Source organism: Artemia franciscana, chromosome 15 (genome assembly GCF_032884065.1).
Source record: "Artemia franciscana chromosome 15, ASM3288406v1, whole genome shotgun sequence".
NCBI classification, from domain to species: domain Eukaryota; kingdom Metazoa; phylum Arthropoda; class Branchiopoda; order Anostraca; family Artemiidae; genus Artemia; species Artemia franciscana.
This window is the reverse complement of record NC_088877.1, coordinates 17,377,090-17,394,734: the sequence shown is the minus strand read 5'-3', so window position 1 is coordinate 17,394,734 and position 17,645 is coordinate 17,377,090. Positions and strand designations below refer to the sequence as shown.

General features: G+C 33.8%; 1 protein-coding gene across 1 annotated transcript in view; it reads right to left on the bottom strand.

The window, feature by feature from the left end:
- The window catches only part of LOC136036111 (disco-interacting protein 2 homolog A-like), a 255,860-nt gene that overhangs the window by 20,195 nt on the left and 218,020 nt on the right, over window positions 1-17,645 (bottom strand). Inside the window, exons 19-22 of the mRNA XM_065718124.1 lie at window positions 9,842-9,954; window positions 7,097-7,343; window positions 5,445-5,584; window positions 1,836-1,957 (exon numbers count right to left, since the gene is read on the bottom strand). Of these exons, the coding sequence (XP_065574196.1) occupies window positions 1,836-1,957; window positions 5,445-5,584; window positions 7,097-7,343; window positions 9,842-9,954 (622 nt within the window). The remainder of the gene's footprint in view (window positions 1-1,835; window positions 1,958-5,444; window positions 5,585-7,096; window positions 7,344-9,841; window positions 9,955-17,645) is intronic.

The following is a 17,645-nucleotide window of genomic DNA, read 5'->3' as shown; positions in this document are numbered from 1 at the left end:
AGGAGTTTTGACTTAGAATTATTGAATCTGCTGAATTGAATCATTAAATCTACATTAATCATTGAATCATTAGAATCTACATGCATAACAAATATCGGCCCTACTAAAAAAATTGCAATATCCGAAAATCAAAGAGCTGGATATTTTTCAATTTCTCGGTTTAAGTACAATATTTAGCAGCATTTTACAACCTAATAGCTTCCCACCGTGTTCACAATTTTACACTTCATATGTAATCGGCCCAAGAGCCGAGTATCACATGTAAATTCAAAAATAACAGAACCTTTCGTTGCTTGTTAAACCTATTTCGGCTAACTATACCTCAAATTGTCAGGACAAAATTACGATCAATCATCTAATTATTGGAAGTCTAAACTCGTGAATAACTTTTTTTCCAATGATGTATTCAAATAGCCGCCGCTCTTCATATTCGAATTACGGGTTAATAATCCAGTACACCAAGCTTCATTAAGGAACAACTTCCACAGCAATTAGAATTATTCATATTTTACAATTAATATAAACAACAATATACAGATATAAGTTACGGGTAGGCTCAATCAATTTTCGTCATTTTATAAATGCTATTGCATGAAGTTGGATTTACAGGCTAATAATGCTCTGTACTTAGCTGCATTGGAGAGCTACTTGCACAGCAATTAAAATGTATTCATATTTTTAAATTAACATAAACATAATAATTTTATTTAAATTATGCGTAGGCTCGGTCAAGTTTTGTTATTTTGGAGGTTAACAATCAGATATACTTAATTTCATTGACGAACTACTTTCACAACAATTAAAAGTCATTTATGTTTTAGAATTAACATAAAAATCATACTTAATTAATACTATAATTAAAATAGCTAATTGGCTAAGTATAACAAGACTTAATTAATAATATCATAATTAACAAAATTTATGAGCAGATTCGGTAAATTTCTGTTATATTATAAATGCTTATGTTCTTAACTTAAAGTACCGTTTCAAATTTTTTAACAGACCACAAAATATTTTAACTTTCTATTACAGTTGTTTATTCCAGAATATAGCGTATCTATCCTGATGATATTTAGAAAAGGATTTACCGGTCAGCTTATTTCCTTCGAAAAAATTTCCAGATATATTGTTGAGCACAACACCAAAGGGCGAATCCCACTCTTTTTTATTTTTAAGGGGAGCAAAAAAAAGGTTTTGATCTTTTTGAGTGAGTAGGTTTTATTCTGCAAGGGCTTTAATAAGAAAAATAGAATCGGTATAGGTTCTAATGTAGTTTTAAGCACAGGCTAAACTTCTTACTGACAAACAGTAATTCAAACCTCTATTCCCAAAGTAACTGATGTGTACATTGTTTGGTTCAATAATTCGACTTTATTTTTGTGTGTAAAATCAAATACATTAAATAATAAGATTAAATATATTAAACACTGATATATAATTTATTTACACCATTTATTACCACATAGCTTGCAAGTACATAATTACAAGTACATAGTATATAAATATATAAATTAAATATTTTCGTAATTTATAATATGTAGTTCATCTTAGAATATATAATTAAATGGTTTGGCAAGAAAATGATGTCAGATAGTCTTTGAGCTAAAATATTTCAAACACTTTTTGTCTCAGACATAATTGGCCTTCTTCACCATTGAGTAGCTAGGTAAAAACCCACAACCAGTGTATTGAAACTCACGAAAAGAATTACAGAAGCACAAAATAAAGTCGGTGAGATATGCCCTTTGTTTGCGGGCATGACAAGCAAAACTTAATGAGCCACTAGTCTACCGACGTACTTTTTTTTATTGAAGAGTTAGTAACAGAATAATCACCTGAAATCCAAATACGCTAACATTTCTGGTGTTGGGGGCCTGTAAAAGTTGGCCAGTCTTTTCTTAGGAAGGTCATCTGTGTCCAGTATTAAAGGCCAAGTTTTCTGGTCAACCACAGCCTCCTAAACAAAAAATCCTTTATCTAATCCAGACAAAATAAAATTAGAAAAAAACTACAACAAACAAACAAAAAACCTGACAGATTTGCCAGCTCTTGAAATTAGTCCGAAAGTTTCACCCCCCCCCCCCACCCCATAAAAAAAATAAAAAGCATTGACCAAAAATGCACTTCTTTGTTTTTTGACACATAAAAAGCACACTTCACCACAAGCTCCCACATGCGGCAAACCGCAGATATCTTACAAATTGCAGACGACTTTTTACCAGCCTTTTTTGTTGAAAGAAACCCAAATGCACACGCCTCGAAATATTTAATGCATGTTAGAAAACGTGCTTTGAAATAAAATGAATACCTAATTCTTCAATTGTTTATACGCTATAGTCTGGTAATTACCCTTCTTTTCTTCTTTGTAGTAATAATCGAAGCTCGACAGGAGCAAATCGATTGAAATTCATTTTTGTATATTAAGATAAATGTAGTTGCGATTTTTCACGATCATACATACAATTTTCCACGTATTTTTTTGCGTTTTTTTTTCGTAAAGTAAATGCCCTGTCCAAACTGCACTATTCTCCAAATAACATCACGTAGGAACTACTACAGGTGGAATTATAATTCACTTCGCTCGGCAGCATATGATGAGCATTGCCTTATTGGGCCCTATCTTGGCTCGTCACATCATGGCAGCCTAGTAATTTGAAACTTGGCCTAAAATTCAGTCCATTCAGCACAATGAAGCAGAGATAGTGAATGAGTCGACTTGATGAGGTTAACTCATCTTAAGCTTTCTGTATTCTTTTTTCACTGATAATTTCCCAGATTTCAATGGCTCCTCTCCTTTCTATAGTTTTTAAGATACTGAGCTCCTGTGAAAGGACCTGCTTGTTCGGTCAGTGCAAACCGGCCGAAGGACACCGGCATGAGCAAAGATCCAGCTCCACTCCTTGTCTAGCAGAAAGACAGTTCTGCGGACTTCTTTTTGATTTCCGCAACCTTGTTCCAGTTGGAAGCTCTGGCCTTCGGCCATCACATGATGTCGTATTATTTTTTTTTTAGTGATAATTTTTTTTGGATATTATATCCTACAGCAATGCCCATGGTTCCAAAATTATTTGGTCAAATAATTCATGGAAAAAACCCCATAAAAATTCCTATATTTAGAGGGGAGTATTGCGTACCCTCCAAATATAATGGGACATAAGGATGCCGTAAGGAAAGATTTTAGGGAAATAGGACCCTCTTGACAGGGTGTGAAGAGGGGGGGGGGGCTTTGAATAGATCAAAATGGAGAAGCGTCAGTAGCTGTGTTGACCTCGGGCGGCTTGCTGCTGCAGTGAGTTGTTGGTAGTAGCAGTACCACGTCCAAGGGCCTTTCCCGAACATCTTTCCCAAATATATACCTTTGTTTTTGGCACTACAATATTATAGCGCATTAAACAGCCAACATCAAATCAATTTTATTGTTCTAACAAGATTGAACTAAGATAAGATCATAAGTACATAATCAAAATCGAAAAATCTTTAGAAGTTTGCCCTCTGAGCCTGAATATAACTAATAAAGGATGCGACTAGATAACAAACATGTCAAAACTGTACACTACTTTTCCATTATACGATTCCTAATTTCAAACGAGAATAAAGTGGAAACAATTTACAAGTCAGATAAAACCAACAAGGAAGGTCAAAGTGGCATCATCCATTAAGCAAATGTGACAACAACTCACTATGAAAACAATAGAACATCATCAAATCAATCAATCTAGATCAGTAATTAATTTCAAATGTTGAGAGACATGACTTTAGCTATGTCTATACCGACAACATGACTTCTCAATCATGCTGCACCCAAGAGAGATTCTCTCGGAAAAAGTTACCCCCCCTCCTCAAAATACTGTTGCGAATGAAAGGAAACTGGATGGTTGAGCCAAAGAATGCACTTTTTAAAGCATTAGAATCCTCCGCATGGTAAATTCTGCTGACCTTCCGTCCTTAAAGCCTCGGTCGTGTGTTTCTTCGCTTTCAAGCATCAACAATTATAAGGATGTCCGATAACCCATGAGAAATACTGTTCTCCCCCGTCCCCAACCTCAAAGATGTATTACATTTCATTATAGTAAAATTTTGATCCTAAATTTTATAGACTCTGTCTTAAAACCCATAAGCTTATAAAAAAATATCACACGTCAGACGCGTAGGCAGCTTTTTGTTCTGGAGGTGGGGGACAGGTTCGATGAAAACACATACAAAACAGAAATTATACGAATATAAGACAATTTAAAAATTGTCTTTTAAACATAAGATAATATATATAATACACTTTAAATATAAAAAATTAAAAATATCAAGATCGCGGAATGGGGAGAACATGAGGAGGGGTGGTACGTCCCTAAACAGTCCCTCCCACCCTATAACGAACGTGAGGGATACATACCCCAAAATTTTATAGGTAAATAATCCAATGATACAAGCAGAATTCTATGGTTTTGTCAATAAATTACCATTTTTTTTTAATTAATTAACTTCAAAAATCCTAGAGAATTTGCCTTTGCTCAAACAGCATTAAATAGCTTGATTGTCCCGCAATAGAATTTAAGTACACACACATTGGTACAAAGGTATGAGCCTGTAAAACAGTCACGACAAAACAGTGTAGTTTTTACACTGCATGATGTGTTGTCTGAAGTAAGAATATGAAGGGGGGGGGGGTCACAGATGTAGATGTATTTTGTGGTAAAAAATGGGTTCTACTACACATGGGTCGTTTGTAATAGCCCCAGCACACTTTCCCCCTTTTCTTGAAGAAAAAAAATGATTTGAATAAAGTTAAAAATAGGACTGAAGCACGAATAAGCTAAACTTTGTTTCTTCTTTAATAAAAAAGAAAAAGGGAAAAGGCTAAATTTTCTTAATCAAGAAAAACACATAAAAACTTAAAGTTCCAAATTAACTTTTATAATTTAATAATTTTATAGAGTATAGAAATGAAATTCTGCAGAACTCAAAATTTGTGATTTAAGACTCATAGATGCGGTACCATTGCTTTCTTTTCATGGTATTTGGACAACAAAAATTAGGAAAAGCACAAACAATGTACAATTAACTTACTGTCATTTGTAGGTGACCTTATAAAGTAAGTCAAAAAGAAGAGACAGCGTATAGGATGGTATAGCATTCAAATAAACAGAAAAGGATTCAATGCAGCTAAAACACTCTTTTGTATAAAAGACCCCTCTATTGCGCAACTTAGAACGTAGAATAAAATATAGAATATAGTTGCTTCCAATATAAATAAAAAGATACAAAACAATAGATAAGAAAGAGAAACAGGAAGAAAAGGAGGAGATAAAATAAGAGAGATTAAATAATATAATATATAGTACAAGTACAAGTACTACTATTACTACTACTACTACTACTACTAGATGAAAAGATAACCTTTTTGAAATATTTTCAGCGGCATTTACCGCTTTATAATGAAAACGACTTACTTTTGATTTGAGGAGCTTGACAACATTCTGAGTAGAGAGAATAACCGTTGCTTTACTGACATCCACAATCATTCGAACAGTAGGAAGTGTTGTTTGAAGATTTTGAGGGTGAGGTGGCCTAATCGTCACTGGTACAACTCCTAAAGTAAAAAAGGTTTTAACAAGAGGTAGAAATTACTACATCCTTTAGATAGATAGATGCATAGACAGATTTATTCAGAAAAACAACCCAATTAAGCCATGGTGACATACACAAAACAAGCAAAAAAATATAGCAACAAACCAGACTGAAAAGACACTAAAACTAATTATTTAAGAAAATCGTCACGATACCTCATACCTACCCGGACGAACTTTCCAGTATTATTTATACTTAAGTAACACCTACTTCTCAAAATTTCCAAAATCCAATCTCTCCCCCCAATCTCCCTACCAAATATTTCCAAGCGCAACTCCCTCAACTCACTACAATCCCCTAAAAATGATACAAAGACTCATCCATCTCTCCACACATAGGGCAACTGTAAGGACCATCCCTCAATCTATTTCTCCCTAAATATTTCCTACGTTCTCCAAGAGGCATAAAATTCTATAAAATTTATTTTTTTATACTTCGTCAATTACTGCTTATTTCTTATTAGTGCTACAACCGAGAGAAAAAAAGGAAAAGAAAAGAAGATTCGGTGGAAGATTCTTCCAAAAAATTATACCTGACTTTCACGCGAAAAGAAAAGCCTTATTAGGCTATTACAAAATATTACTATTGCAGGTGGAATTAAAGGCAGTATATAAGAAAAGTACGTTCAAATTCACAACTGCAGCTACCCTACTGTAAAAGAGGCTCTGTTCCCTATTTCCACTCCTGATTTACAGTCTTGCAAGTCCATATCTAAAATCGATTCACCTCTTTCATGAAAAGATTTTGAATTAAGCATACAAGAAAAATCTAAAACCAAATTTAATTCATACAGAATGATAAATATCCTTAACCGTCATGAGGTAAGTGTTACAACTTATATAGATCAAAACAGCAATAGCTAGATGATACGGATCTTCTAAGAAATAAAACAATTTCTTCAAAAATGAATCATTTTTTTTTTACAAACATAGAAATAATATAAATAAGTGGAAAAATAATATAATTTCTACACGGAAGAAAGATGAATACATAGTCAAATAAAATCATCAAAGATAATCTCGCCTTCTTTTCCGTTAGTTTTTCCTTAGAAATAAATTTTTCAGTAAAATGTGAACTTCCTTTATTAATTATCTTCAAATGAGCAAAGGTCAATGTGCAAAAGAATGGGCCGAAAGCTAGCAAGATTTACTTATAATTTTGCTTTGTGTTTTTCTTTATTGAGCAATAAAAATTGAACTTGATATCAAATTTTACAACCGAGCAAAACGAATTTTACATTGGTAGATAGTTCACTTTACAAACTTAAAAGTGTTAACTTTAAGATTTACTTTAAGGTTCTAATAAAATTTTAATCAGGAAAGATTGAGTATTTGACTCCAATCAGTAAAAATTTACGCCTTTTTTTCTAATGTTCCAAAAAGACCGAAATCCAACACTAATTCTTCTCTGGTATTGCGAAATACAACTTAAGCAAAATGTGAAAATTTAATTTTAATGCAGAAAAGTGACTTACCAACATACATACAAGCATAAAACGCACATATCAGATCAAGACCAGGGGGGAAGACCAGAGCCACTCTATCGTTTGTGTTGATTCGAGCCCTTTCTAACAGCATAATCCCTATTCGTTCCGCTTTCTTATGTAACTGGGCACAATTCATAGTTGCTGTTGGCACACCTTTAGAACCAAGGAGAGTGAATAAAACGTGATCACTAGTTCTTTGTGATCGCCACTGTAACACTTCTGTGATGTACCGATACTGCAATAGAGAATAGTATGACCATTGGGCATCGAAGTTAGTATACTTTAAATAAAATGAGTCAAAACTTATATTTTAGACGAATTAAAAGATATTAGGAGTTCAAAACATATTATACGTCGACTAATAAAAGTTATGACTTAAAAACATATTTTTATATATTTTAGCCTTGTTTGAAATGGATTTTGCGAATCTCAAACCACTTAAAAATTACCTGGAAAGGCAAGATTTTTTTTTTCGAGGCGGTAGGATGCTGAGGGATCGGAGAAGAAATTAGGATGCTACTGTAAATGTCCTTCTCTGTGATTAATATTAATAATCAATTAGAATTGATAAGAACAGATCAAATTATACACCAAATAAATAGGCCACATTGTATTTATATTTAAAAGCAAATAAATAAAGCATGTACGGATTAAACGATCGATTTTTTTTTTATGGATACAGATAACAATTGCAAATACAGCCCGTATAGTTCGGTTTTACACAGAAATCGTATTATACTGGAAAGCAAAACGTAAATAAAAGAGTAAAGGAAAACATACTGGATTTTAAAGAAAAAAATAAAGGGGAAAAAATACCCACTTAAAGAAAACTTGTATAATACTAAGTGCCAAAAGAAGCAACTTCGTAACACTGATTTGTGTGGGAAGGACTCTACAAGATGCACCACAAACTATCACTATAATCTGTTTTATGTATATAAATATATTATATATACATATATAAATATGTATATAAATATAAATATAATATAATATTTATATATATAAATATAAATATAATTTATATATATATAAAATATATATATAAATATATATTATATATATATATATATATATAATTATATGTATAGCCTTCTTGTTGAACAGGATTTCCGGATACGGAATTGTCAGATTATATTTCTATTTTTCCACTGTCTTCATTCTAAGTTTCACTCGTGTTTGTATCATTGTTTATTCCTTCCATTTGTTTTTAAGTAGGCGTTACCAATGAAAAAAGCATGAGTACTAGTACGTATGATGACAAGAGATAGTCTTATAAATTAGACTATCTGACATATATAATTAGACTATAAATGATATATAAATTAGACTATAAATTATGAATTAGAAAAGTATGTATATTGGTATAAAATAATAAATGATAAATGTTGGCGAATTACACTGAGAGATTCAGTCACTGACGAAAAAAATATTTGAATGGAGACTTGTTTGTTTATATGCTACAGGGCTAAATGAGCGCTCTAAGGTGTTCATTGCTTCGAGTGGTTAGATTTTACAGCCTTTACAATCTAGTCTTTTTAGCTACTTCTCCAAGCTCCTCCCACTTTTTAAAGAAATTTCTTCAATAAATATGTACCATTCTAAGCAGGTCCTGCAGAACAAACAAACAACAACATTAAAATTCAGAATGCATAAAATAACAAGCATATCTGCACTAATAAAATGCTTTGTTTGGTTTTTTCAGGAGCTGGCCTTAAGTGGGGCTTGTTTCTTCCTTTTTTCACGGCTTCTAGAATTTAGTAGGAGAAAATAAGAAATCAGTAGCTTAGAAATTAGAAGGAAAAAATATATACTTACCTAAAAAAACGAAGACAGAGCTATTAGCAGGTCTACGATCAAATTACTGTTTCTCATCAGGATCAAATAACCTACTCAATAAATAAAATACCACTAAAATAGGCCAAAGAGTAAAAAAAAGGGGAGGGGGGGATCTTTTTCAAAACTTCTCTGTGAGGGTTTTAACAGTAGTGTAAACGCCTATACACCTAAGACAAGGTATAATATCCTCAAAGTTATGAATATTTTACATTTCTAATCTACATAAAGTTTTACATTCTGTTTCAAAATAAGTGTTTATATAGAAATTTCTGGTATTAAATCGCATTTTTATGAAAAATAACATCTCGTAATGCATCTTTACGCACGTAACTGAAGGGTGTACTTTAATCCTTTATAATTTTACAGGGAAGCAAAAATTACGTTCCTGAGATTGCCGCAGAAATTTACTTTTTGTCCAAGGATTTTGACGGTATGTTTTACTTGAAAATTAAAGTATAAAGCTGAATTATTTGGCTTCTATGTGATGCATTGGCATACAAATTTGCCAGGTAGTCTCTGAGATAGGGGCACATTTTTTGACCCTGTCATTGTTGATTTCCCATACCTTCTATGAAGTAAATGTTACATTTTTTAAATGTAATCTGTGGGCAAAGACCCACTAGAGTAATATTTTTTACCTTTTCAGTAATGTTAGTAAAAAAGTTCGAGATAAGTCCTTTGGTTTTGCAAAAGAAAATACGAATAAAAAATACTACAAAATCTGAAATTTTGATTGCTTTCAAATAAAAATTTGAAGTTTCTGAGCCAAAACGAAAGGAAAAAGTTCTTTTCAATTATTAAGACAAAACGGGTGCTGTAACTTGAATGACCAAAATAATATAATTGCTACAAAAAGATTTAAATTTGTTCTAAAATTGCGTGACATTATCATACCTTGTTTCCCGATCCTGGGTCTTCTTCTGCAAATCGAAGTTCCCTTCCTTGTGCGGAAGCGAGTCGATTTCCTTGAACAATTGTACCAACCATGACTGACGCAGGTCCAACGTCTATAAAAAAAATCTCTTAAGCAATGGGGAATGGTAGGAAAACTATCCACAATCAAGACATAAATCATAAAACCCATTTTTGAACAAAAGGCCACATCTAAGAGAAATAGAGTCGAAAAGGGCTTCTCTTTGGGAAGAAAATGCATCACATACATATTCTACAAAAGACTAGTCTTTCGCTTCATAATGCCAATTTCGTTAATTTTAGGAAGATCTCTGGAGGAACAATTAGAGCTTTTGAGATACTACCATAACTGAACAGATAGCGTTATCTGCTACTTTCTTCATAATAGTCCCTTTTTACAGCAAAGATTAGAAAGTCGAATTGTAGATCCGGAGTTCAAAGCTAATAGCTGGGATCGTAGAATCGATCACCCTTTTATTATTCAGTATAACTAATTTCAAGCTAGCATCCTTATTATCAACACAGAAAATTTTTACATAACTGATTTTAGTACATCCTCGTCATTCCCATAGTTTAATTGTGTTACTACTCTTCTTTACTGAGATGATATTTTATTTTACTTCCCCAGCTTAGTATTCTTCAAAAGTCTCAAGATTTGGGCTATTAATTACAGTATGTCGTTATTTTCTTTCAGGCAGTTTTTTACTCGTCTATTTAGTGATATTATGCCAACCGGCACTGACTTTTACTGGATATTCACTTGATGAGCACCACGGCCATATCGAGGGGGGAAGAGGGGGTTAGACAACACCCCCACCACCCGAAATGTCTGTCCGACTCGTAAAAACGTAACAAAAATGCACAAAAGCAGATTTTTGATGCATTTTTTAATGATTTTTTTGTCAAACTCTCTCCCCCCCCGAACAAAATCCTGGATGCACCCCTGATGAGGACCCATTCTTTTGAGAAATAAAAATTTCTTTATTTGGTTTCTTGTTTTATATTCTATTTTCAACCTAGGTACAAAATAAGCAAAAGCACTAGGCAACCTTTGAAGTTTTAAACAATCAATGAAATTAAGTTAAGGTGTATAAAAAATAACGGATAAGAGATATTGAATGTATGATTATGGGTCTCGGCATTGTGAAAATGAAGGGTCTTGGTATTGAAATAAAAACGAAACAAGAAGAAAGTAAAGCTACGCGAAGAAGGAAGAGTTCTAAAAACTTATCTATGAGAAATAATGAATTAAAGACTTCAAAAAACTATTTCAAAGAAAGATAACACAGTACTAGGGATGGTTTTAGAAACACATAATGGATTCAAAACTTGCTAGAAATAAAGAAAAGCTATTAAATACAGGAAGAAAAACACACACTAGCTCTAAGCTAATAAAAGACACTTTCACAGCAAATGAAGAACACGAAACTAGCCTTCAGGATCAAGTTCTAGCATAAGACGTTGAAGAGCGCGCTCAAGCTCAGCATCGGTACGAAGAAGTAAAAGTCCTTCGTTGATAGCGTGAAAGAAAAGAAAACCCAAAAATTACAGATGTTGCATGCATGCCAACATATAACCACTAAGCAGCTCATACACAGGCAATATATAATATACAATTCGTAATGGATAACCCGAGGATCACATACAAAATTCGTGATTATATACAACTAACTATAAACATAGATAGATAGATACACCATAAAACTCACATAATTACAAAAAATATACCACACATGATTAATATATTTTAAATATTTTAAAACTACATGGATCATGGCTACAAAAAAAAAAAAAAAAAAAAAAAAAAAAAAAAAAAAAAAAAAAAAAAAAAAAAAAAAAATATATATATATATATATATTACATATTAAAATTAAAACCAAACACTAAATACTTCTATTTACGACGTCTGAACCTCTCTTCCATCACCCTCACTACCTCACTACAAAATTTACCACCATAACAATCGTTTGTGGAGTAGTTCATGCAAGAATGCCAAGAAGTATCTCTCAGAATTTCCCTCCAGCCAATTTACCCTAATTTGAAACAGCTTGCGGCACCTTAGGAGAAAATGGCCGAACCCATCCTCCTCAATATCGCAGAGTGGGCAATTTTTCTTTGCTTTAGTACTTACCCCAAATTTCCAAAAGTTGCTCCCCAAAATTTCCAAAAGTGGGAAAGTCTATGAGTAAATCGATTAAAGTGCGAAATAATTCTTGGAATAGTGATACGAGCCGAAAAAATTGCAGAAGATAGAAGAGGAAAACAACGTATATCAGCGATTAAACCTATCTTCAACAAGCATCAGCTCTTTCCTTGGCTCTTTATTACAGTGGCATATCCTACTGCATTAAAGGAGCGACATTAAAACTTAAAACGAACATAAATTATTCCCTGTATGATAGAGGCTGTCCCCTCCTCAACGCTCAGCTCTTTACGCTAAAGTTTGCCTCTTTCTTACAACTCTATACAGAATAATTTCTGTTCGTTTTTTATTTTGATGTCGCTCCTTACTTTCAGTAAAAAACTTGTATTTTTAAATTAAATTTCTGAAGTTTTTTTAATTAATGCATGTTTTGATTTTGGCTCATCGTACATGAATAATTAAAATCTCAATTAAAACCTGGTCAATAACTCGCTCTTTACGCTAAAGTTCGTATTTTGTGTGACCCCTGAACACAAAGGGTTTAATTAGAATAAATGCCTCTTATGAAAGTACTAAAAAAAAACTTAGCTTAAAGAGTGAGGTATTAACGAGGGGACGAACCCCCTCATATACGTATAATTTTTGTTTGTTTTAAGTTTTAATGTTGCTCCTTACTTTCAGTTGAAAAAACCAGTTTTTTTATTTAATTTCTGATCGCTTCTAAATAATGCCGTGAAATCCGGCGCCCCCTTCATGGAAAATCCTCTTCCGAATGAAAAATTCCTCCACAGAAAGATTCTCCCACGTAACATTTTCCCCCAGCCCTCCCCCACGAGAAAAATCACCTCTGAATATGTATGTGTACTTCCCAGTAACCAATACTATATGTAAACAATGGCCAGAGTTAACAACTTGCAGCCCTTCCCCCGGGGACTATGGGGGATTAAGTCATCCTTTAAGATAAAATTAATAAATTTGTCGATTATGCTGAACAAAATTACTATCCCAAAATTCTATTTGGATCACTTTGGGGGAAAATGAGCGTGAGAGGGGGCCTAGTTGCCCTCCAATTTTTTGGTCACTTAAAGAGGGCACTATAACTTTAAATTTCTGTTCGAATGAGTCATCTCTCAATATGTAGGACCACTGGGTCGATACGATCACCCCCGGGAAAAAAACAAACAAATAAACACAGTATCTGTGATCAATCCTCTGGCAAAAATTACAAATTTCCACATGCTTGCAGACAGAAGCTTGAACCCTCTACAGTAGGGTTCTCTGATACACTGAATCTGATGGTGTGATTTTCATTAAGATTCTATGACTTTATGGGGTGTTTCTCCCTTTTTTCAAAAATGAGGCAAATATTCTCAGGCTCGTAACTTTTGATGTGTAAAACTAAATTTGATGTAAGTTATATATTTGACATCAGCATAAAAATCCTACTCTTTTGATGTATCTATTGGTATCAAAATTCCGTTTTTTAGAGTTTCGGTTACTATTAAGTCAGGTCGCTCCTTACTTAGTTCCTTACAACGAACTGTTTGATTTTATTTATTATTACATATATGAGGGGGTTCGCCCCCTCGTCAATACCTCGCTCTTTACACTAAAGTTTTGATTTTGTTCTAGTTCTTTAAGAATGACCCCTGAATCACAAAGGCCGTTTAATTAGAATAAATTGGAAAGTACTAAAGAAAACTTTAGCGTAAAAAGCGAGGTATTGACGGAGGAAGGGGGTAAACTTCTTCATATACGTAATGATTTCTTTTCGTTTTAAGTTTTAATGTTGCTCCTTACTTTCAGTTGAAAAAACTTGTTGTTTTTTATTGAATTTATCATCGTTTTTTAAATAATGCAGACAAATCCGGCACCCCCTTCATGGAAAAACTGTTTCCCAATGACAAATTTCTCCATGGAGAGATCCTCACACGTAGCCCCCCCCACACACACACAAACGAAAAAATTCCCCCTGACAACGTCTGTATACATCCCAATAACCAATAATGTAAACAATGAGCAAAGTTCGTAGCTTGCAGCCATTCCCCCGGGGACTGTGGGGGATAAGTCATCCTCAAAGACATAGTTATTAGGTTTTTCGACTATGCTGGAAAACTGGCTATCTCAAAATTTCGATCCGATGACTTTGGGAAAAAATTGAGCGTGGAGGGGGCCTAGTTGCCCTATTTTTTCGTCACTAAAACAGGCCACTAGAAATTTTAATTTCCGTTAGAATGGGCCCTCTCGCTATATTCTAGGACCACTGGGTCGCAACGAAAACCCCTGAAAATAAATAAAAAAAACAACAAAAAACAACAACAACAAATAAGCATCCGTGATCTTTCTTCTGGCCAAAAAATCCTTATTTTAAGATAGGAGCTTGAAACCTCTACAGTAGGGTTCTCTGATACGCTAACTCTGATGGTGTGATTTTCATTAAGATTCTATTAGTTTTAGGGGGTGTTTCCTCCTTTTTTCGAAATAAAGGCAAATTTTCTCAAATTTTCTAAGCATAAAAATTCGATCCTTTTGACTTATCTATTGGTATCAAAATTCCGTTTTTTAGGGTTTCGCTTATTGTTGAGTCGGGTCGCTCCTTACTTACAGTTCGTTACCATGAACTGTTTGATTAGAGTCATCATTTTCATTATGACAGAAAAATAAAACCTACATTGGAATCATTCTTTTCTGAGGGTTGCTTGGGGGTAGCAATCACGATATCTGTACGAAGAGCTAAAGCCCGCCACTTCTTATAAACATTAAATAAATAAATAAAAAGTTTTTCTCAACTGATAGTAAGGAGCGACAGTAAAACTTAAAACGAACAGAAATTACTCTGTATATGAAAGGGACTGTTCCCTCCTCAATGTCCCGCTCTTTACGCAAAAGTTTGACCCTTTCTCAGAACTCTACTTTTTATAGCAATAAAAAACTTTAGCGTAAAGAGCGGGGTGTTGAAGAGGGAACAGCTCCTTTCATATGCAGAGTAATTTTTGTTCGTTTTAAGTTTTAATATCGCTCCTTACTTTCAGTTGAAAAAACATGTTTTTTCATTTAATTTCTGAAAGTTTTTGAATTAATGGATGTTTTGATTTTGGCTCTCCGCACATGAATAATCAAAAAAAAATTTGCATATTAATTTTGTTTTGGCTAAATGGTTTTCTCATAGTTTTGATACGACAATTTTGAGAAAAAAGGGGTGGAGGAAGAGTCCTAGTTGCCCTTCGATTTTTTGGTTACTAAAAAAGGCAGCTAGAACTTTTAGTTTTTTTTACGAACTTTTTGTTAGTAATAAATTTACGCAACTTACGAATTAACTTATGTAACGAGCTTCTATATTCGTATATTTTTATTACGTATATGAGAGGGTTCACCCCCTCGTCCATACCTTGCTCTTTACACTAAAGCTTAAATTTTATCCCAATTCTTTAAGAATAACCCCTGAATCACAAAGGTCGTAGAATAAATAGTTGAAATTACAAAAAATGCTTTGCGTAAATCTCGAGGTATTTAGGAGATGAACCTCCTCATATGCGTAATAATTTCTGTTCGTTTCAAGATTTAATGCTGCTCAAAAGTTGAAAAACTTTTCATATTTAGTTTTTCATTGTTTTTGCTAGAGAATGCTAGAAAATCCTGCATCCCCATCATGGAAATTCTTTTTCCCCGCGATAAATTCTCCTTAAAAAGATCATCACACTTAGCCCCACCCCCTCGACCCCCTCCCCCAACCAGAAAAAATCCTCCTGAAAACGTCTGTACACTTCACAATAACCATTACTATATGTAAACGATGGTCAGAGTTTGTAACTTGCAGCCCCTCCATCGGGGACTGTGAGGGAGTAAGTCACCCCCAAGACATAGTTATTAGGTGTTTCGTCTATGCTGAACAAAACGGCTATCTCAAATTATTTATCCGGTGACTTTGGGAAAAAAGAGCGTGAGAGGGGGCCTAGGTGCCCTCCAATTTTTTGCTGACTTAAAAAGGGCACTAGAACTTTTAATTACCATTAGAATAAGCTCTTTCGCAACATTCTAGGAGCTCTGGGTCGATACGGTCATCCCTGAAAAAAAAAAAAAAAAAAAAAAAAAAAAAAAAAAAAAAAAAAAAACACGTACCCGTGATCGGTCTTCTGGCAAAAAATACGAAATTCCACATTTTTGTAGATAGGGGCTTGAAGATTCTAAAGTATGGTTCTCTGATACGCTGAATGTGATGGTGTTATTTTCGTTAAGGTAATATGACGTTTAGAGGGTATTTCCCCTATTTTCCAAAATAAAGCAAATTTTCTCAGGCTCGTAACATTTGATAGGTACGACTAAATTTCATTAAACTTATATAGTTAAAATCAGCATAAGAATCCAATTCTTGTGATGTATCTATTAGTATCGAAATTCCGTTTTATAGAGTTTTGGTTACTATTGAGCCGGGTCGCTCTTTACTACAGTTCGTTACCAAAAACTGTTTGATAAGTGTCGTCGTGAATTTAGTGAGGTCACCTTTTGCTGTTCTCAAATGACAACAAATGCCAACATACTCAATATTTAGGAAATACCAGAAATGTCCCTGGTAAGCGATTGATTGTTCCCGAAACTCCCATTTCGGCCCTAATGTTTTTTGGCGAGGAAACCCTTTGAAAAATTTGTATTTGTTCCGAGATGGGATAACAATTTGAGGGATGAAGACAAAAAAAAACCGGGCTGTATAACAAACATTGGTAATTAGGGGAAAGACTACAAATATTTTGTGATTTCGGATAGGAGAGAGTAAAGACCCCGAGGTCCCTGCATACGCGCTTTTCCCTATTTCATGTGAAAGACGACTAAGCGAATACGTTTTCAATGGCTCCAAAGCTTTTTTTTTCAAATGCATCCAGAGCAACGTCCATCTTAAGGTAGTTTTAGTTTGATTTACATTTTCGTATTGCCTATTTTATTCGCCTATTTATGCTTTGTAGCATTTTTTCGTTGAGTAAATACTTGGCTGTATAAGTAATACACTTAGTACTGCATGGGGAAATAACAGTTATGACAACTGAAGATCACTTCCGCAGTTGGGCTATAGCCAGGATGTCAATGCCAACCTTTCAAAGGGTTAATGTTTATTTCAAAAAGTACCAGCAGTGGAAAAATTTACTTTAGCCTTCATTTTACATAGAAAAGGATTTAAGTTAAATTTAAAGCATGCAATGAAGATAAGCAATAGCTATAAGTTGAAAAATTCAAATATTCAAAAAAGGTTCAATACATTATCGGTATTGTTGCCTTTATTGCTACAGTTATTGCACAATTTCTGATAATTAGCTGTAAAATGAAGGGTATTTTGCTTAATTTCTCAATTGATGCAAGGGGTTGGAATGGATAGAATTTAGTCTATCAACCAAAATCTCGGTAGAATCATCCAAAGATCATCGACAATTGACAAGAGTGGAACTTTTGCGAATGTCCAAAAATCACCAACATCATCTAGCGTTTGGCATTTCTTGGAGTTGTTTACATGCTTCGTAAATGTGTTTTTATCCTTTTTTAGAAACTGAGATTAGACACGTGTCACCACACCAATTTCGCCAATTACTTTAATTACACTAATCTTGCCAATTACTGTAATTACGCTACTTTTGCCTTATTATTACACTGGACAA